Here is a 21,294-nt window from a genome sequence, read left to right on the forward strand (position 1 = left end):
TAGGAAACTTACTGTTTCAATCTCAGGGCCATGTTCTTTTGATTGAGAGAGTCCTCACACCCACTAACAGGGCCATATCCAAAATAGAGGAACACCTGTCATTGCTGAAAAACCAACATGGACCAAGAATCAATCTTGGTTTGAGGAGGGGTTTACTTTGTTGTGGATTTCAAAGTCATGGGAATTGTGGTTTTAATTTATAAGAACAAAAGCATTCAGTAGGCCTCAGGGTAAGTAGCATGCTTGGTTGTATCGTATAGCTTAACAAGCAAAGGAAAAGGAAAAGCCAGTGAGGTGTAGTGGTTACTCTGTTGAACCCTAAAACTCAGTCTTGGACCAGTGCCTATTTTCTCAACTTAAACTACCTCACAGAAGATAAAACCAGAGGTGGGGAGACCTGAATGTGCTACCCTGAGCTTCTTGAAGAAAAGGCAGGACAGACATTGAATGAATAGGTGCCTGATCCTTCTAACTGGAGATAATTGTAATAATTTAATGCTGACAGAGCAAACAAACAAAAAAGGAAAATCTGTGGAAAGAATGTCTTTATTCTCTGAGTTTTGTATTAAGCTGATCCTTTTTTCAGAAGGATGAATTTGGTTCAAAATGTGTTGGTCATAGAATAAAGACATGTTTCTCTTTTCTTTCCCTGCCCATTGCTATTCTGTCCAGTTTGGAACACTTCTAAAGATCTACAATATTTTAAGATAATGGAAGAGTAGCGAGCTCACAGTCTAACAGTCACAATATAAAAGGAAAAGGGAAAAGGGAGGTTAGAGGAAAGTGAGCATTAGAGCAGTTGCTACATGGTGACTACCTGATGACTACATAGACATGCTCCACTGGTTGATGGGTAATGCTCTTCTTGGAAGAGAAGGCAGGCAGGCCCCCAGTTGCCTTAGTGTCTTGACAGTTTGCCATCTATCCTATCACATGCCAGGCAGTTGCCAGTTCTTTGTGGCAGGGAGGAACAGCAAGCATTTTACAAATGCTTCTTCCGCACTGTCCAGTTGAGGGGTTCAAGGCTGGCTTTGAGAAGATCCCAGGGACCAAACTGAAGGCTTTCTGCATGCAAAGAAGTCCAATATCATATGCCTACAGCCTTTTTCCTTTTCCAGCCTCCTAGGAAGAAACAGCATATTTTAAGATCATTTTTTTGTGTGTGTGATGGCTCCTTTTCCTACTTCAATACTGTTACCACTAATAATTAGCCTCTTTTCTTGTTGTTGTTGCTGTTGCTAAAAGATTAATTTATTAAGCATGCGTTTTGTACAGTACTAGGCAATATTGAACTTAATTGCAAGGGTGGAATCTGAAATCTCCAGCTGCTGTTTTGTTCTGGTGAGAAGAATGTTATGTGAACATAGCAATTATGTTTGGTAACCTGGATTTAGTGTTTTGTGCAAATCTAGCTACTGTGTGGCAACCTTCTCCAACCTGTTGTTTTTTAGTTGATAACTGCTGGCTGGGAGTTATGGAACTGCATTCAAGATGAACCTAGGAGAGATTGTGGAGAGGCTGGGAAAGGAATGGAAGAGGCAAGTCAGCTTATCTCATAAACAGTAACTCAGCCGAGGTTGAAGGAAGAAACTTTTCAAATCACTTTAAGAGACTCTGCCTTAATTAACTCCCTATAAAATGAGTCTAGGAGATTCGTCTTACAGTTTCCAAAATTCTGCATTTACCCCAGAGTAGCATTAAAGAGACTATCCTGAAATTTATGTACTTTTTTGTCTCCTTAGACTTGCCTAGTGGCATGGGGCATGGCAGAACCTGGAAAAGCTGTTGGCGGTGGTCATTCCTCCTTTTTTGAATTAGGCAGCTCAAAATATTTGGGGCCATTGGGCTTTAGGTTGGCAGGACACACAAACATGTGCCTTCTTTGAGCTAGTGCCTTACGCAATATTGGAGGGGTCATGGATTTGGAATTATAGATGGTGAATTAAACAGAATAAAGGAGATGAACAAGAAATGCATACACCCATCATTCTTTCATTATCCTAGACTTAGCATTGGATTATTGAAACTCCTAAAAGATTGGCTTCATCTCTTGTATTTATTTATGTGGCACTATTGTTCACAGGAAAATCCGTTTGGTGTAGTGGTTAAAGACTCTGGGCTAGAAAACAGGAGACTGTGAGTTCTAGCCCTGCCTTAGGCATGAAGCCAGCTGGGTGACTTTGGGCTAGTCACTCTCTCTCACACCTAGAAAGAAAGCAACTCACCACTTCCGAAAAATCTTGCCAAGAAAACTGCATGGACTTGTCCAGGCAGTTGCCAGGAGTCAAGACTGACTCAAAGGCACAAATCATCATCGTCATCATCGTCATCATCATCATCAGAGTCACTATGGAATGACAAGAACTAAATCATAGATGGGCAACCCTTTACATAGTTAAGGGCTGTGTTCCAAAAAAAAAAAAAAATGCATTCAAAAATGAATTTGGCAGTACAATGACCTCACGTGAATGGATGAGTAGGGATTTTTGAGTTTGGGATGTGATTTGCTTGGGTCTTCGGAAATGACCTTTTCTTCAAGCAATTTTTAGGGATCCTAGGCCAATCTGGTGGCTTATACTTTTTCACAGCAGCAGCAGCAGCAGCAGCAGCAGCAGCAGCAGCAGCAGCAGGACCTGTTTTTGAAAGTTGGTGGAAACCATGTCTCTGCAATTTGATGGTCTGCTACTGAATATTGGGCTTCAAATAGAAGGCTCGAGAGCAGTCCGTAGGACACAAGATTCTTAGTGAAAAGTGACAAGAAATAAACTAAAAGGCTTTTTGTAGTCCATCAGCCTATATACTTACTTCCAGTTATGCAGTCAGCCCAACTCTTCAGTAGGGTTAATTCTGCAGTTTAAAAAGACAGAGTTTTAAAATATTTTAAGACTACCATAAATGATGGTGCTATGAAATTCACTTTATCAACTGCAGGAGTATTCCTTATTTGGCGAATACTTGTAAATCAAGCATTTCTGCCTTCTCTCTAAGCACTCGGTCATTAAGAAAGGAGGCTTAATAAAACAATTAACGGCAAGTCAGTTTGGACCACACGTTGTAGAAGGCATCTTCCCAGTGGGTACATGGTGCTTTAGGAGGGCACCTTTGAGTGGTGTTTGAGAAGGGTGTTGCTGACAGTTCTCCACGGGCACCCCCACGTGCTCCAAAGCCTTTTTTGCCTTGGAATCCAAAGCAGATAAACTTGGGGGCTGTGAGGGGTATCATGGAAAGGGGGGCAGATTAGGACCACAGTGGTGATGATAGAAATGACTGAACAGTACTAGGACTACAGTGGGTTTTTCCTTTGGAGAGTGGGGTCAGGTTTTTGTTCTTTGTTTTGTTTTTAACTTTGTAAAGCCTATTTTAAGCATAACCTGCAGATTTTCTGCATTTCATGTCTCAAAATGACAAAAGTTCAAAATTCAGTGGGGTAGACAGATCTCCAGGGATTATAAATTGCCATCCCCTATGAAAGGTGGAACAATTATAGTTGCAGTCCTATAACTCATTTTGTGGGGTTAAGCTCCATCTCCAGTGTTGGTCAGACTGTTCCTAGAATATTGCATCCAGTTTGGGGCACCTTATTTTAGGGAAGACATTGACAACGTGAAACTTCTAGAGAAGAGCAACCAAGCTGATAAGGGTCCTGGAAGGAAGGACTTATGAGGAATGGTGGGAGGTGTTGGGTATGTTTAGCTTGGAGAAGATAAAACTGCAGGAAGACGCAGTTAAGTGTCTTTGAATATCTGAAAATCAGATATGTAGATGATAGGGGAGAAGTTCTGAAGAGTTGTTTCAGGACAACAAATAATGGGTTTAAATTCGAGGAAATAGACTTTGGTTGGATGTCAGGAAAACTTGCTAATTACAAGTATGTTCAGCAGTGGAACATGGTGCTTTAGCAGAGCATCTATGAGCCAGTACACATTGTGGTGTTTGAGAATCCAGGCCATGTAAAAAAGAGGTTTGGGGCTGCACTGGAACTGTTGTTGTTAAGCATTGTGTGTCCTTAACACTGTGGAAACTTGATGTCTAAGGTTGATGTACATTTGTTATATTTTATGTTTTTGATATCAGGATATTTAGCAAAGAAATCAACTCAGAGTGAACAGACCCAACAGTGGAAAGAAATTATGTAGTTTGTTAGCTAGAGTATTCTTCCTTAGGTGGACATTCTTGAGATATGTTGAGACTGTCATTTGTCATGCTGTGAATTTGACAGGTTGGAGAAAATTGGGTTGGAATGGGATTGGGAGGATTTGAATTCAAATGACTCCTCATCCATAAAAATGTAATTGGTAAAGCCAATAGTTCCCACCATTGAAAAAACACTTCTTCCTAATGATTTATTACAAGGACATATGAAGGTAAATAATGAATTCTGGAAAGAACGGTTAGGGGCATTACAATAGCCAGAATTTCTTCTACTCAGACTAGGGGCAGGCAAGTTTACTCTGGTTAGGGACTAAATTGTTGTCAGTTGCAAGGATGTGACAGTGTCCCAAAGACCAGCTGAAGAACGTTTGGTCTTTGGAGGCATCTGGAGCAGTATCCACAGGCGGATGTATAAAACCTCAGTTTTATGGACCACTTTGGAGAAGGGGTGTCTGCTAAAACCAAATGTCCAATAAAGCTGAATTGATGTAATATACCCATGTTTTATATAGTTTATGTAAATTTACATACTTTTTACATAATTTACATTAACATTTGTGTAAGATTTATGTAAATGTATAAATGTAAAAGCCCGCTGAATGGGGGTCCTTAAAATACTGCATTCATTTCCCATAGTATAACATCAAATTCAGCCACAGCAGCCTTAGTGTGTCACTTGGTGATGCTTGGCCACCCTCAGTGATGTTTGCATAATTAAAGGCAAAAAGATAATATCTAAATTGCAATGCACAAATCTTATTCAGGCAGGTTATCTTCTTATGCACACCTTCTTGTAAGTTTTTTTGTGGGGGAGGCAGATCAGTACTTGTCTGTGATTTTAGGGTTGATTTGTGTCCTTAATAAGCATCTGGTACTTTAGAAAATACAAAGGAATGCATTGGGGCTGTGGCATAAATGTAGATCAGAGAGGAAGAACTATGCCTGACATATAGAAATCCTCTGATTTGGCCTCCAGTTCCAGAAACTCAGGGAACAACAGGACTGAGAAGTATCTTAGCCTGAGACTTTAGATAATATCTTCCCATCATATTAAGCCAGTCTTCCCTGACCTGCTACCTTCCAGATGTTTAGGAGCTCGGCTCTCATAATTCCTACTTAATGCTAAGTCTTTTGGCTAACAATTATGGGAATTAAAGTCCAACACAGCTTGGAGAACACAAGGGTGGGGAAGAATGGGGTAGATCAGTCTTTGGATGTTCTCCAGATGTTTGGATATTAACTCCCAGAATTCCTATTGTTGACAATTCGGGGAGTTGAATCCCATTTACCCACATTTGGGAAGGCTGTTATAGTCAGTTCAGGGTTCAATTGGCAACTGCCCTGCCCTCCTTCATTAACTGTTCAAACAAGGAAGTTGCCTTAAACCACATCAAACTATTTGTTCACCAAGCTCAGTATTTTCTTCTCTGGTTCTACTGGAAGTGCCACTTTAGTGTATCTGGGGGAGAGATCTCAGATCTCAGCTACTATCAGATCTGTTTTGATCTGAAGGTGGAGCAGTTGGGTCTTTCTCCGTGCAAGATATGTGCAACTGAGTGATGCTTCCTCCCTTAAATAAAACTAGTGAGAGAATACAGTCTAGTGGCCATTTAACTTCTGTTAAATTCAGTGGCTAGGTTTCAGTGGCATAGCAGTTTAAGCTATGATTTAACCATGGCTTATTGAATAAGCCACACTTGTGTTTGCACAACACAATAAGTCAGAACCCAACAAACCACCTTGTAGCTTAGTATGATGTGTGAACTGGAACCTAGAATTGCCATGTTATTTCACTGCCCTTATTATTGTGAGTGCTTTTAGCAAGTTTCTGATGAACACAACATTGATTAATTAAACTTGGAGATAGTTTGCCTGGAAAATTATTTAGTCCTATTTCTATCACATCATTAGTGACTCCCTCAGTTGCTTTCATGCTTCCAAATGAGGTAAGTCAGATAGCCCCAAGAAAAAAAACGTTTCTCTAGGTATTCTCCATCAGTGGAATTCTCTCTCCATAGAAATTCACTTGGCATCAGTGTAAGTTCTCAGTATTTATGTATCTTCTTATTTCACTCTTGGTTTTACTTATTTATTGCATTGTTTCCATCATATTTTGTTGAGTTTACCTCTTTTTTTAAAACTTGTGCTATTTTTATCAGTTTTATTTTGCATATATTTTTCAATTATTTGCACTCCCTCCAAATAATTCCAGTAATAGACTAGTCTGAAAGTGCAATCAAGCCATCATAATTTTCTGTCTTCTACAGATAAGTGAGACCACAAACATCCACTGTCTATTCTTTTGCAATTGTAATTTGTGCACGTAAGCTTGGTCTGTAGGCATGGGAGCGGGACCAGTGAGAAAAGGTGGTAAACCCATGTCTTTTTAAAGCTGCAGCAAGCATCTTCTCTCACAGATGCTTCCTCATGCTTTCAGTGCATCCCACACAGAGAGTGCTGCTGTGCTGAGTCTCATCGTCTCATGACAGTTTCTGCTAAACCACAATTTTAATACCAGTTGTGTTTATTTTATTTCTCACTTCATGCTGGGAACAAGATGCTTCTCAGAATTACTTCCAAATATTTTAAACATAAGAATAAAAATATGGATGCAGGTTAGTCAGGTAATTTTCCAAGATGACTTGATTGAGAATTCTCGCTGTGGCTGATGTAAATAGGTCTGTGATACTTACATACCTGATAAAATTCAGCAGCCCCATTTACATGACATATTTAACTGGGCTATTGGAGGGAGGGTTGTTGTGTTGTGCAAATACTAACCCAGATAATTGCTCCAAACAAGTAGCCCAAATGGGGTTAATCTTAGCCTACCACAGCCCCAGGGCCACTTGAGCTAAAGTAACTTCCCTGAGTCAGCTGTATTGTCTGAACAGCTTACTGGAGCCCGGGATAACTGGCTTCATACATCTTTAGCAGGAAGACAATGTGTTTTTGGAATAAATAGCATTGGAATGATTTTTGTTTGCTTGTTTGTTACTCCTGTTTCCTCTTTTCCAAGGTGTTCAGGTTTGAAATACTGGGAATACTTCCAGGGAATTTAATGACATATTTTAAAGCAAAAAAAAAAATCCTTCCCCGCCCACCAGTCCTTTGAAGGAAGGAGAGATTGGAGGGTCCAGAGATAGGAGGTATTTCTAGTAGTGTCCCAACCATATTTCCCTAATGGCAAAATTGTGATCCCTTAGAAAGTGTTACTGCACTGAGAGAACTCGTAGATTTCCCCTCCTGATTCCATAAGGAGTGTACACCTTCTTCTAGCAGCATATCACAAGTAAATTGACAATAATGCAGAACACATTGGCTGAACCATGCACACAGCCTGTGATTAACTGAAAGACTCATCCTTACATGGGTGAACAAAAATAATGATTTTTGAGGACGATAGGGAGGAAGATAGATTACAGCACGTGCCATGTGTTCTGGGAAGCAGGCAGTCATCAAACTGATAGGATATAATTCACATATAATAGCATTCTTAGTCTGTGGCTGAGAATTAAAATGAATTCAGAGATTAAAAAAAAAAAGATTTGTAAAATCTAGTATTTACTAGATGAATAAATCTCTCCAAGTTGGTTTCTCTCTGTTTCCTATTTCTTTGACATTAAGTTCAGTTCACCTGCATGATTTTTTAAAAAACAAAATCCTCTTTAAAAATCTGTTCATTTTATCTCTACATGTATGCATTTTGGTACATTTTTTCTAATGCACACCTTTTTTTCTGAGCAGTTTCCTTTCAGAGAATGTAGTTTTGTGCAGACCTTCCCTTCATGTACTGTATGTATGGATTTTCACACTGTTCTATAATGTATGTACATTGTTGAGCACACTCTTTGAACTTTGGCCTGTATTACAAAGACCAGAAAATGATAATTTTGGGGCTAATGAGTTTGGGTGTGCTTTGAGAAAAGTTCACATCAAAAATGGGGTGGGTGGGGAGGTGGGAAACTGAACAAATTTCTTAGCCCCAGAAAACTATATCAAGTGGCCAGAATTTGAATAACTATTTTTAAAAATAAATTATTTACAGCCTATTCAGGTTTAAGCATGAAGTTCCATGGAAATGAATTAGTCTTCATCATTCTACTCTATCTGATTCTGCTAATGTACATTCCATTTGCAGGTGCTTATGCTTAACAGCAGGTGGCAGCAGTGAAGTGATCTTGGTTGATAGAAAACCCGCGAAGCAGGATCAGCCCTTGGTAATGCTTAAATGGGCTTAAAGATAGACTAGGGCAGTGTTTCTCAACCTTGGCCACTTGAAGATGTGTGGACTTCAACTCCCACTTTAAAACAGCAGAGTTGATATGGCTGAATCGCACCATCAAGTTTTGAATTTCACTCAGAGAGGGTTCTGGGGCCCATACCATGGGGTTTTGCACCCACATATGGCCTTAGAGCAGCCAGTTGCTCACCTCTGCTTAAACTACCTTATGATTTACTACAGTGGATAAACTCAGCTACTGAATCCTGCAAACTATTCAAGCAATGAAGGATGTTCTGAACTTGAGAAGGCATCCATATTGTTCTCCCCTTCCAAACCGGGCATGGCTGAAAGGGTTCAGTTTCTATCCTGTACCTGGAAGTTGCTTCAGCTCTTGAGAATGAACCGCTTAGACTTTCAAAAAGTGATCTTGCTGGAGATCTGTGGCTGGCAAAGCACCCTTTGGGTCCTGAAGACCTTGGGATTTTTTAAAGCTGTTGATAGCTGGAAAAAAAGGGGAGAGACTTAGTCTACAAACCCAGGTATAAATGCCTGCCTCGTGGTTCTTCGGTGCCAAGCAAGAGCAGTTTTAATTTGCAGCTTTATCTATTGCCACTTGGGAAGGGCATTTTACCTGTCCCATTGCGGGCAAAGCAGTATGTCAATACGTCCCTCTGTTGAATGTCATCTGGGGCTTTGAAAGAGCAGGAGTTGAAGGATTTCATACCCGTTCCAAGGCTGGTGCTGATTACACATTTCCTTGGGGACCTGAAGGGCCAGAAGAGACTTCGGGTTTAGAGAAGTTTGGATTAGAAGAAGGGGTTCCTGACCTTATAGCTCTTTCTCTGAAGGACTGTTGCCCTCTTGGGAAGGTTTGAACAGGGCTTTTCATTTTAAAAAATGTTTTTAGAGCCTTCGGTCTTTTGACTTTTCTTCTTTTATTATAGTGTTTACGTTTTAAATTGTTACCGTTTATCAGGTGTTGTGCTATTATTTGATTTTGAAATTGCCTTCAAGTTGTTGCAGTGTTGTCATTCAGGGGTGTTGGCAGGATATGGTCCAAAAAGTCAAGAGAATTGGCATCACACGTAAAAAAAAAAAAGGGTGGACCTTTGATCACACTGTTGTGGCCATCCTCTTGACTTTTCGGACCATGCCAAGCACCCCTGAACAATCTTCTGCTTCTTTGTTCAGTGAGTATATTATTTCAAATAATATGGTGAGGGGCAGGTTTGGGGAGCTTCCTGTTTGTTCAGCTTTTCAGGGCCCTGGTGTCTGCCCCTAAGTTTTGCCCCAGGTTAAGCAGCTTTGAGCTTTTGGAAAGAGAAAAATAAAAACAGATTTTAAATGTGGATGAAGTAGGTTGTGACCTCTGAAAGCCTACCGCTGGGTCTTGTTGTACAGGTATAAGAAATAAAGAGCAGCCTTTTTTTAGAAGAAAAAAGGAAGTGCTTCCTTTGGCGGAGGCTGGGGAGAGGAGGAATGCTGCCACCCAGCACCTTAAACACAAAACGCAGGTCTGACTCATCCTGGAAATTAACAATGCTTTCTGCTAAGTAGGTCAAGACACACTGGATGGTGCAGCCTGCTTCTTCCACGCTAGAAATGAAGGGCTGTGTCAATCTGGCTCAGCTGGATGTTACAAGAGCCAGTCAACCATTCTGGATGGAACTACAGCAAGTAGTCTGTTGTTTAGATTGCGGGCTCAGTTCTGGTCTTTTGTTTTTTTTACTTGGCAAGTCCTGAAGCAGGTGAATTTCCTGCTAGGAGAAAGGTGCGCTTATCAGAATTGAGTGTGCCGTGCTAGGTCCTCCTGCAGGTGGGACTTTGGACATTAGAGAGTTCCCTGAGAAGCACTGCTCGCACTTGCGTGCTACCACCATGCCCTGGCCAAAAGAGGAACTGCGTTCAAGACTCAGACCTCTGCCCTTTGTGTGAAATAGAACAATCCAGGATCTGACCACCTCATGCTGTTTGCAGAGGTGGAGAAACCGTGGCCCTCCAGATCTTGCTAAACTACCAGCATTCCCAGTCCGTGTGGACAGAAGGAGAGATACTGGAGGTTATAATTCAGCAGCCTCCTGAGGATCACAGCTTCTCCACTTCTGTATTGCAGCATCAGTAAGATGTCTGAGTGTTCTTTATGGCGGAGGATTGTCTTCTGTTTGAGGATTATCTTTATTTCAGGCTGGTCATTTCAGGACTGAGTTTGCACAACATACTCACTCTGTAAACCTATTGAATATATATGGAATGCACCAGGTTGAGGAAGTGCCTTTTAGCGTGTTTTTATCCTGCTCTGCAGCCAAAGTTCCCATTTTTATAAGGCTAAATTCACACAACATCCCACAGCAGATTCTGTGGTGTACAGGTGTAATAAAATAAACATACTAAACCCTAAATGCAGGACAAGCAAATTTCAATCAATGTATTCAGATAACATGCCATGCCCAAGCAAATAAACTATATTCCTAACAAGATGGCCCAGTTCACACAACATGCTGAGACTATGCATGGATTCCCACAACACGCTGAGCCACAAAGTCTCCAGTTCCAGTATTAGCCTAGGCTGCTGTGCAAATCCAGTCCGATTATTCCCAAACTCCCTGCAACAATTGGATGGGGGCTACAGAGTGCAACTACAAATCCTAGCACCACTTGCTTCTTAGTTTGTCAACATCTGGTGTGTTACAGCGTGCTTATCTTTGCTATATTTGAACCCAGTCCTGTCTCAAGTGTGGTGGGAATCCTGTATTCTCCCATATATTGCGGGACTCAATTTTTCCATCCACCCCAGCCAATAAGATCAGTAGTAGCTAAGGTTGACAAAAGCTAAAGACCAACAGCATCTGGAGGACCACAGATTCTCCTCCCAACCTTAAAGGGCTTTAAAAATTGAGTAGAGGGATTCCCAAGTTGCCCCTCCACAGCAGCATTTGGACAGCAGACTGACCAGCAGGCACATGGGTCACCTAGTCCTAGTCTTTTCCCACCAAAGTGAAATATACTGTATTTCCATTTGAATTAAGATCACAATTTGTATATGAAAAAATTATTCATTCTGTATCTCTTTTTTTGGAATGGTGTATTTCCTTCTCATTGAGCCTTTCTTGACAGTATCCGTATCTGCAACATCAGTGTTTGCCCTCTCCCTTTCAGAGAAGCAATGTTCAGAATTAAAAATACAAGCCTGTTGGGGACTGGGCAGCATATAAATTTAATAAATAAATAAATGTGCACAAGGGTGAACCTCTATGAAACCCCAAACTAGTCGTTATAAAATGCAGTCAGGGAGTAACCACGTCTCCTACCTTCCTTTTTTAAAAATAATTTTTATTGAAAGTTTTTACACAATTAAAAGATAAACAAGAACAAATGTATACAAGAAAGTAAAAAAAAAGAAAAAGTGCTAGAAACAGATAAAGAGAGAAAAAAGAAAAATAAAACTTAAAGAAGCAGCTTCTGATCTTTACAGCAGTTACAGACAAACTTTTATCATTTCTCCCCCTTTAGAACTACATTATATAGTTCCCTTCATCCTAGAGTGGTGGAGATGGTCATATTAATTCATTCAGCAATTCATTCATTCATTGACAACTTTCTGGTGGTTTTCCTGGAAATAGGCATTCGGATGTGCAGTTTCAGCCCCATCTTGAGTTTAGAAAATAAAAGTAAATCTCCTTCAATTCAGGCTGAGCTCTTGGTGATTTTCATGGGCAATTTGTATAGTTTTCTGGACAACAATATGACCACATACTTGAGTACTTGAATCGCCTGGTTGTCTCCCATCCAAGGATTAACCTGGCCTGACTCTGGTTAATAACTGGATGGGTCACAGTTGTTGAGATCTTGAGCTTAAGACAGCTTTGTTAATATTTATTTAGGCATTACATTTCTATCCCACCACACTCCCACTGGACTCTTGGTGGTTCATAAATATTGGATGATTAGGTTGTCTTCTGAGAGCGGATTTAAAACGCTGGTACTTGATGGCAGTCATTTTCAACTGTGGGATGATCTGTGCCTTAGGTAATATTTTAAATTCCATGAGAGGATTCTTGATTTCTGCACCTTGTAAATGCCCCTGTGGGACCTATTCAGAAACATGATTTTCTTTTTATTGTTTATTAAGGGGATAGGAACTATGGCTCCATCTAACTCTCTTCACTCAGAAACTAAAGCTGGAAGCAGCTGTAATCAAGGGTATCTCCAGGAGGGTAAAAGAAGTCAAGATGGCATCTATAACAATAGATGCCCCACCCCTTTTGACAAGAGGGGTGGGGCTTCCATGACATGATTGCAGTCACTACCTTGACTTTTTTGAGCCACCCCTGCCAGATGCATCTGCTTCTAAACACTTCGTAATCATTATGAGAGAGACCCAGTTTATTTCAGCAACAAAAATATGGTGGCAATTTGGGCTTTTCAGGAGACCCTCGAGTCTGGAGAGATTAGATCAGTGTTTCTCAACCTTGGCCACTTTAAGATGTGTGGACTTCAACTCCCAGAATTCCTTAGCCAGCCATTTAAGATGTGTGGACTTCAACTCCCAGAATTCCTTAGCCAGCCATTTAAGATGTGTGGACCAACTCCCAGAATTCCTTAGCCAGCCATTTAAGATGTGTCGACTTCAACTCCCAGAATTCCCCAGCCAGCATGGCTGGCTGGGGAATTCTGGGAGTTGAAGTCCACACATCTTAAAGTGGCCAAGGTTGAGAAACACTGGCTTCAATTGATCCCTTCTCTGTTATAATTTAGCCAGGGAACAACCTACAATCTACTTCACGGAGCATTTATGACATTTCCTCCTCTTTTATTTTACTCTGTTCTGTCATGTTCTGGTTTTATTGTCTTGAATAGTTACTGTATATGTCTTTTTTTTTTTTTTACTGAGTAGATTTACCAGCTTTTTTCCTCATTGTTTGTTTTTATATTGCCATGGTTAGGTCACTGACAGTGTTTTGTAACGTTACTAAATGCAAAGCAAATCAGTATGTTATTATTATTAGATTTCTACCCCATCTTTATTCTGTCCATCGCAAGGCGGCGTACATAATGCTCCTATTTTCTCCACAACAATAACCCCGTGAGGTGGATTGGACAGAAACCTCTTAACAGTTTGAGCTGGTGAGAAGCATTTTGAAATTACTCACCTACCCCTGAATCACTTTCTGTGTTTTGTGGAGTTACTAATTAGTGAGAAAAATGCACTCTGCACATGTTCAGATGCACTCTTTTTTCCCTTTTTGCCTTCCGCATTCTTCCATCGCATGTGAAAAATACAAGAGATGAGCCAAAATTTATCACAGATGTCTCCTTCTGTTAAAGCAATTGAATTTGGAAAACTTGCCTGGTTTTTAAGATTTACCTCCAGCTTGAGCTCCTGAATGAAAGGTGGGATATACATGAAATATACAGACAAACACACACATATTTTGGGTAAGCTGACAGAGTGGGCCTCACCATCGCAGTAGGTGGGCATCCTCCTCTCTCTCTCTTTTGCAGCTTCCTACCCAACCTTTCTCGCTTGCCTGCTTCTTTACTGGTTTCTGTTCTACAGCTTGTGTTTGTAACTTTCAGTATTTGTATTGAATCAGTACTTTTGTTTAATCAGTACTTCGTGATTTTTGTAGCTGAGCACAGCTTGGATAGGAAAATGACTCATAAGGAGTTTTGTTTTTAAAAGACGAAATGAAATTCCAGTGGTGACTTTTCAGATGACCCATGCCATGCCACAATGAGCAAAGCAGGCAAAGCGGGATGTGTTTGGCCACAGGATTGTTTGCCATCAAACATTAGCAGACGTTAATGAGTTTTTACGTGATGCAAAGGGCCGGGTTAGGATTTAGTGAGTTCCTTTGTGCTTAAAGCACTGACATCTCAATTTCTGACCAGTTTAGCAAGCTGTCCAGAGATTTCCACAGCCCTTCAATCTGGTACCTTCCAGATGTCTTAGAACTTTAGAGTGATGGATATTGTAGTCCCAACAACTCTGAAGGGGATTATCTTCCAGAAAGGTATCATAGCCCATAGATTGATCCTAACTCTGTTGTCACGGGTTCTTTTTTTAAACCACACCCACATGAATTGACCCAGACTCAAGTGAGTCACAAAAGCACTGGAACCCGAATAGGTGATTTCTTTATCTCCATGTAAGGGTTGGGGAGGTGCTTTATTTTGTAAAAACAAACATATAAAAGTGATATGCGAGTGCTTCCTATATTCTGTTCTATTACTATTTCTATCCTATTACTATGATAATTACTATTAGAATTACTATGCTATTACTCTTCAATTACTACTACTATGGCTATTTATTTATCTATCGAATTTGTCACCACCCATCTCGTTGAATGACTGGACGGTTTACAAAACAATGTTTATACTCTATACTATTACTATTCAATATACTATATTACTCTTACCTATTACTCTATTTCCTATTACTCTATTACAATTACCTATATACTATGCTCTGTACCAGTGTTTCTCAAGCTTAGCTACTTTAAGATGTATGGACTTCAACTCCCAGAATTTCCCAACCAGCATGCTGGCTGGGGAATTCTGGGAGTTGAAGTCCACACATCTTAAAGTTGCCAAGGCTGAGAAATACTGCTCTATACTATTACTAGTATGCATCAACGTTTCTTTCTTAAGCCTGTTCTGCCTTAAGTTCCCTCTCTCTGAGATTTCTTCTTTTTCTATTAATGGCCAGCCAGTAGAACTCTTACACCGTTTTTACATTGTGCTTTATCTTGCTGGACCTCTATCCTTCTTTTCCTCTCTTTTGCACTGTCCACTCCTTCTGAAGGAAAAACATCTTCTTTCATTTGGCCGCTGTACAGTACTCAGTTTGCTGCTGGCTGCCAAGCTCCAAAACACACATCTCCTCCATTCTCCTCCCACCCCATGTCAAGGTTGCAGCTTTATTGGCAGCTCTGCAGGGGCGAGGCTCAGATGGGAGGGAAAGAAGGCAGCACAGGGGCCTGCAATGTTTTCAGGCAGTCTACTCTTCCACACCTGTATTTCACTGTTACTACAGGTAATCCTTGTTTGGCAGCCACAATTGGGACCGGCGACTCAGTCATTAAGCAAAGCGGTCGCTAAGTGAAACCACAACTGTGCTTACAGTCTTACGTCAGCTTTCCTTTGCTGTACTACCTGTAATGGTGATAAATGCAAGGACTGGTCGCAAGTTACTTTTTCATCACTGTTGTAACTGCAAATGGTCAGTAAACGAGTCAGTCACTAAACAAAGACTACTTGTAGTTGGAGGACAGTTTTGCCGTGCAAAGTCAGAACAAAACAGCAATCCTGAATGCTGGAAGGATTAGCAGTAGGAAGGGATTGAAACACTGGAGATACACTTACTTTGGGAAATCTTTGGATGCCTTTATGTTCCGATGGAGGGGGCCCATAATTAGACTGTTGAGCACATTTAGAATTTGGACTTTATTCTGAGGGTGCTCTCACAAAATGATGCCATGGAAAGAAGGTCCAATCACAAATGACCCTCAAACATTTTCTATTAATTCAGCCTATTTTTGTCTTTTCGTGGCCAGAAGGCCACCCTTCCACATAAGGCACTAGACTGGTTTTTAGTAGGGACCCAGAGGCATCTTTGAAAAGAACGATTATCCTTGAAGCTGACACCTCATTTTACAGTATGCCTTGTTGTTGTCGTCTTTAAGTAAGATTCAAAAGGAAATCAGAGGGAGGAAGGACCCTGCCAGGCTACAAGGGCAGTGACATGGGATACTCTGGGCCCATGGGTGGTGGGCACACTGGGGACCCAGGCCTAATCATTTGCTTTCCTTTTCTCCCACCCCACCCCAACTCTAGCTTTTATAGATCCAGAGGAACCTCTTGGGGAGGCAACAACGAGCAGCTTCAGCCTCAAAGGGGGGCTGACACTGGTGGAGACCTGCTTTGGCTTCGTCCCAGCATGGAGAAAGTTGCTGGCAGTGCCCCTTCCTGTCAAAGCAGGCCGGGGGGACTTGCCCCAAGCCTTCCGGTGCGATGGAAGAAGAATGCTCCTGACTCTCTCAAGAAGAACTCCAAGGCTCCCTTTGGCAAAGTGTCAGCTGCCTCCCCAATGGTTGAGGGAGGAGGTGCCAGAGCCAGCAGCCCCTCTAGAGTGTCCAAGTTGCTTGAGGCCTGGGAGAAAGGACTTGTGGGGATGGACGTCACTGACCCAGCTCCTTCAGCTGAAACCAGGCCCTCCCGGTCTCCCTTACCTGCCAGGCGCTTTCCTTCAACCCCAGATGGCACCCACTCTTCTTGCCATGTCAGTTCCAGGAATTCTTTTTCACAATCCAACTTGGCCTCTGTAGATGCCAGGCGATGCCTTTCTCCAGCAAATGCCAGGCAGTCTTTTTCTCCAACAAGGAGAAGGCAGTCCCCTTTCTCAGAGGATGCCGGGGGGTCCTGTTCTCCTAATCCTCGGCGTCGTTCTGGTGCAGCAGAAAGCCGGAGGTCCCACTCTCCAAGCGACAGGAGACGGCCTCCCTCTCCAGCACCTGCGCAACAGCCCCTTTCTCCGGCCAAGGGCAGGCCAACGCAGGTGCCCCCCTTGTCAGCAGGCAGCAGCCATTCACGTTCTCCAGTACGGAAGAGACATTTATCTTCCAGAACAGAGAAACAGTCCTCCTCTTACCTGGATGAAACCCAGCATTCATCCTCCATGTCAGAAAACATGTGCTCCTACTCTGTGGCAGATATGAGGCGTTTCTATTCTGGAGGAAGCACCAAACAGCTCTCTTCCCCAGCTTCTTCAGTGGTGGAAATCAGGCGGCCATTCACCCCAGCAGACAGGAGGAGTATGTCTTCCCCATCAGATGCCCAGAGCTCACCTTCCCCAACAGGTACAAAGCGTTCATCACCCTCCTCAGACACCAGGCGTCCATCCCCTCCACCAGACAATGGATCCTCTTCCTCCTCCTCAGATGCCAGTTGCTCAGCTTCCCCTGCAGAAGTCAGATGCTTGACTCCTCCACCCGATGCGATACCCTTGTCCTCCCAGACAGATAGACAGCACTTATCGTCCCCGGTGGACGCTGGGGGCTCACCTTCCCTGGTGGAGTCTAGAAACTTCTCTCCCACAGCAGTTGAGGGGCATTCCTGCTCTCACAGTCCACGGAAAAAACTTGCAACTCATGGACCTGTGTTTGCTCAAGTTTATTCCCGACCTCCCAAGCCGAAATGCCTGTTGAGGACCGAGGTGCAAGATGGCAAGAGTAACAGAGTTACTGAATCAGCGGGAGCAACACTCTGTCGTGCTGCTGTTCACAGTCCTGGAGATGCTGGATTTCAGAAAGAGAGCCATGTGACCAACACTGATGATCTCCAGGAGGAAAAGAATCTTGCTCTTTCTCCTGACAGCATGAGTGGAACCGTGAACCCGAAGGAAAGCCACATGCTAAATGGTGATTGCTCCAAGGCAGACACTGGATCCCCGAAGGAAAGCAACTTTCCTACTGCCATGGTACTTCAATCCTCAATAGAAAGTTCTCCATCTAACACCCTCAATACTATTTTATTCTCTGGATCCCCAGGGGGAAATTGCACTTCCTCTGCCACAAGCACCAAATTTTGTGAGGAGCCTTGTGTGTTCAAGCCAGTGCCTCGTGTGATGTGTTCCAGCACTGTAGCCAAATCCCAAACCCGGTGGTATGGGCCCAATGGCAGCAGCACGGTTGTTTTGAGAGCCAAACAGCAAGTCATTGTGCCCCAACCTGGATACTCCACCATTTACCAAGCCGGGCGAGAGATTATTATGTCTACCCCTGGATTGGGGAACACCAGCCAGGGCCAGCAAGAGAAATCCCTTGCCCCAAGCCCCATCACTTCCGCTCCACTGGAAGAAAACTGGCAATCCCAGGCTGATCTTCCTGATGCTGAAAGAATCCACTCCTCCTCCCCCAAATCTTGCATCTGCTCCACACCAGAGTCACAGCCTGAGAATGGCATGACTCACTCTCAGAATGCCAGTGTGAGGGATGCCCAGAGGCCAAGGTGTGTGCTTGTGCCGAGCCCTTCTTGCACATCAAACAGAGAGGCTACCATAGTCAGGGAGGGAGTAGTTCCTTTCAGCACGCCCCAGAGAGACTGCAGCCTGCCCTGCAAATCTGCCTCCCAGAAGCACAGCAACCTGTTTGCAGGGAGCAGGTCAGAACAGGAACAAGGCATGCCTGATTCAGGAGGCCCAAGAGCAAATGGGTCAGATCAAGAGAGCAGCTTATTAGGTGTGGGAAAAGCCAGCTTATCTGCAAACAGAAAAAATAAGTGCCCATTGGACACTGCAGGTGAAATTGGAATCTCTGCTGCATCTCCAGGGAATGACAAAGCCAGAACTGAGGATGAACTAAAGAAAGAACAGCAAATCCCAGGCAAAGATTCCCCGATATTTGAACTGGAACAAAAGGGCCCTTCGGCCGGGACACTGACTTCCTTGTCATTGCCTGAACCTCCAAGTGAGAACCCAAGGAACAGCAACCAGACAGCAGAACGAGAACTCGAGGAAGTGGGGGAAATGGAACATTTTGTAGACACCCTCCGCAACATGGACCCTGCTGAACTTCGGAAGCCCTCAAAAATCCTCCCGAGGCATCCACGCCCTTCTACTCTTGCCAAGCACACAGTCCTTCCACCTATCGATGAGAACCACATCACTCCCAAATCAAAGTTTCCTCTCCCAGCAGCATTAGGTGAGCTGTTTGCTCTCACCGAGGAAAACCCAGAGGAAGGAACAGGACCAAAGGGGGAGGAGCCAGGATTGACAGAAGAAAACACGGAGGAGATTGAGAACCCTTATCTCAGTAAAGAAGATAAATTGTGGGATAGCAACGTAGACAGGAGATCTTACTCTTGGGAGAACCAGCAGTACAAGACTGAGGAGGAGATTGGGGCTTCTCTTGGAAAACTTCAGCGAGTCCCAGGAGATAGCAAGGCCAAAGTTATTGCCCCCAGAGCTATTATGAATCAGACCAACTTGGTTAAAACCAATGTTCTCAAAGGGATCTCTCTTTTGTCCAACTTTGTAGACAGAAAGGTTGTGGAAGATAAGCCTTATTCTCGCTTGGACAACAGCTTTCTCTATAGCAAGTTCATCTGCCCAGAAAAGGCTGAACTCAAGGCCCCAAGAAAAAGGAAGGAAATGAGCCTGGTTGTCCAGAAAATCAGTAGGGAATGCCAGACATCTCCAAATGGGCCTCAGGAGGATGCTGTGTATAAGGAGTTACCACCAACTGGGCTGGATGCTGAGCATCACTTCAGGGCACCAGATACCAGTGGTAGCTCCAAGCAGATTATTCTTCTCTCCAAGGAAGCAGAAAGCTTGACCCAGTCAGAAATTCAGGTGAGTAAATTGATTCTGGGCAGCATGAAAACCAGGTCAAGTTGACTTTAATGCAACTGATCTCAAGCTTACGCCTGTGTAATGTCTTGGGCTTTCGCTCCCGTCATTCTGTGGTCTTTGGGGATTATGGGAGCTGAAGTCCAAGGCATCTGGAGAGCACTGGGTTAAGGAAACCTGAATGAAAATGTTCTGTTTGGTCTTTGCTGGTGACAACTGTAATATGGTCTCTTGCCACATTGTGTGTTCAAGAGCTGGGCTGTTGGAAGTCTCTGTGAGTCTGTGATGTAGAAAAGAACATTGTAGCGTGTTGCACACGGATGAGTTATATTCCTAGAATCTCCACCTTCAACCAGCTTTAGAACTGGTGGCATGGTTTAAGTTCAAAAGGATGATTACAGGACCAAACCCACTGCCTTGCTCAACTGCACAACACTAATTGAAGCCATTTGAGTGTTGTGCCTGAATGAAGGTCGTTATTTATGATCTTTAAATGGATAGCTAACAGAGTCAGTGATGCTCATTAAAGAAATTGAAGAGAAGCCCAGTGGTCATCTTAGATGGGAGGAGAGAGAAGTCTGCATGATGAGAACACTGCAATATTCAATTTTACATAGCTGGAGCCTCACCTTGAACCACAGTTTGTAGCGTGAGGTCACATTTAATTCCTTGCTGTACATGCCCAACTCCCCCCTTTTTCTTTATTTTTAAACAAGAATTTTCAGAGGTAAGGAGAGTAAGAGGAATAGGGGAGGCCCAGATGTTTCTGAAATGTAATGGTTTGTCTTGGGGCCCTACAGCCTGATTGTTTCACAACAGCCTCCTTTATGGAACACAAGACACAGGTTCCAACTCGTTTTCCTTGATCAATATTTTTGCCCCCCTGCCCCCCAATTGCTTTTATGACAGGTCCTTTGGGCAATCTGGATTTCCATGCAGGGCTGGGTGCAATATGCTTCAAAGCTGTGGTTGTGCTGCTAGAGAAAGAGGAATGCTCCTTATGCAAGCCGGAATACATTAAGTCAGAGAACTTTCTGTTGGCCCTGTGAAACTGACTTCAGTGGATTATGACACTGACTAGATAGGTTTTTTGATGAGATTGAAAAATTGACTAGAACACGATCCAGGGGCCAAGGAGAGGATGGGGAGAACCTTCCCCCATCTGCTTTTGAAGCTATAACATTACATCAGATGGACAGTAATGGCAAAACAGTGCTGTAGAGAACTGTGCATGTTGGTGGAGAAATATTTGGACTTACACGAAGTAAAAAAGCAGCAGCCATTGAAGCCTGCAAAATGCAATACAAGAGACCCAGTGTGTTATAGTTAAGGTTATAGTTATAGTTAGGGCTAAAATTTACAGGGGGGGTTTAGGACATTTTTAATGTATGTTTGTATTTTAATTATTTATGGATTTTAGCCATTGTTGGAGGGATTGGTGTTTTTTCCTTTTTTGTTATTGTGAGCCACCCAGAGTCACCTGTTGGGGGAGATGGGCGGCATACAAGTTTAATAATTAATAAATAAATAAATAAAGTAAGTAAGTAAGTGTCGGATTGGCTTTGGA

General features: G+C 42.7%; 1 protein-coding gene across 1 annotated transcript in view; it reads left to right on the forward strand.

The window, feature by feature from the left end:
• The first annotated feature begins 16,236 nt into the window (after nt 1-16,236).
• CRYBG2 (crystallin beta-gamma domain containing 2) overlaps nt 16,237-21,294 on the forward strand; it is a 29,604-nt gene continuing 24,546 nt past the window's right edge. Inside the window, exon 1 of the mRNA XM_025172057.2 lies at nt 16,237-19,730. Within this exon, the coding sequence (XP_025027825.2) occupies nt 16,320-19,730 (3,411 nt within the window). The 5' untranslated portion in view covers nt 16,237-16,319. The remainder of the gene's footprint in view (nt 19,731-21,294) is intronic.

Source organism: Python bivittatus, unplaced genomic scaffold (assembly GCF_059951505.1).
Source record: "Python bivittatus isolate LINGU-HERP-01145 unplaced genomic scaffold, Pbiv_v1 ctg000250_np1212, whole genome shotgun sequence".
Lineage (NCBI taxonomy): Eukaryota > Metazoa > Chordata > Lepidosauria > Squamata > Pythonidae > Python > Python bivittatus.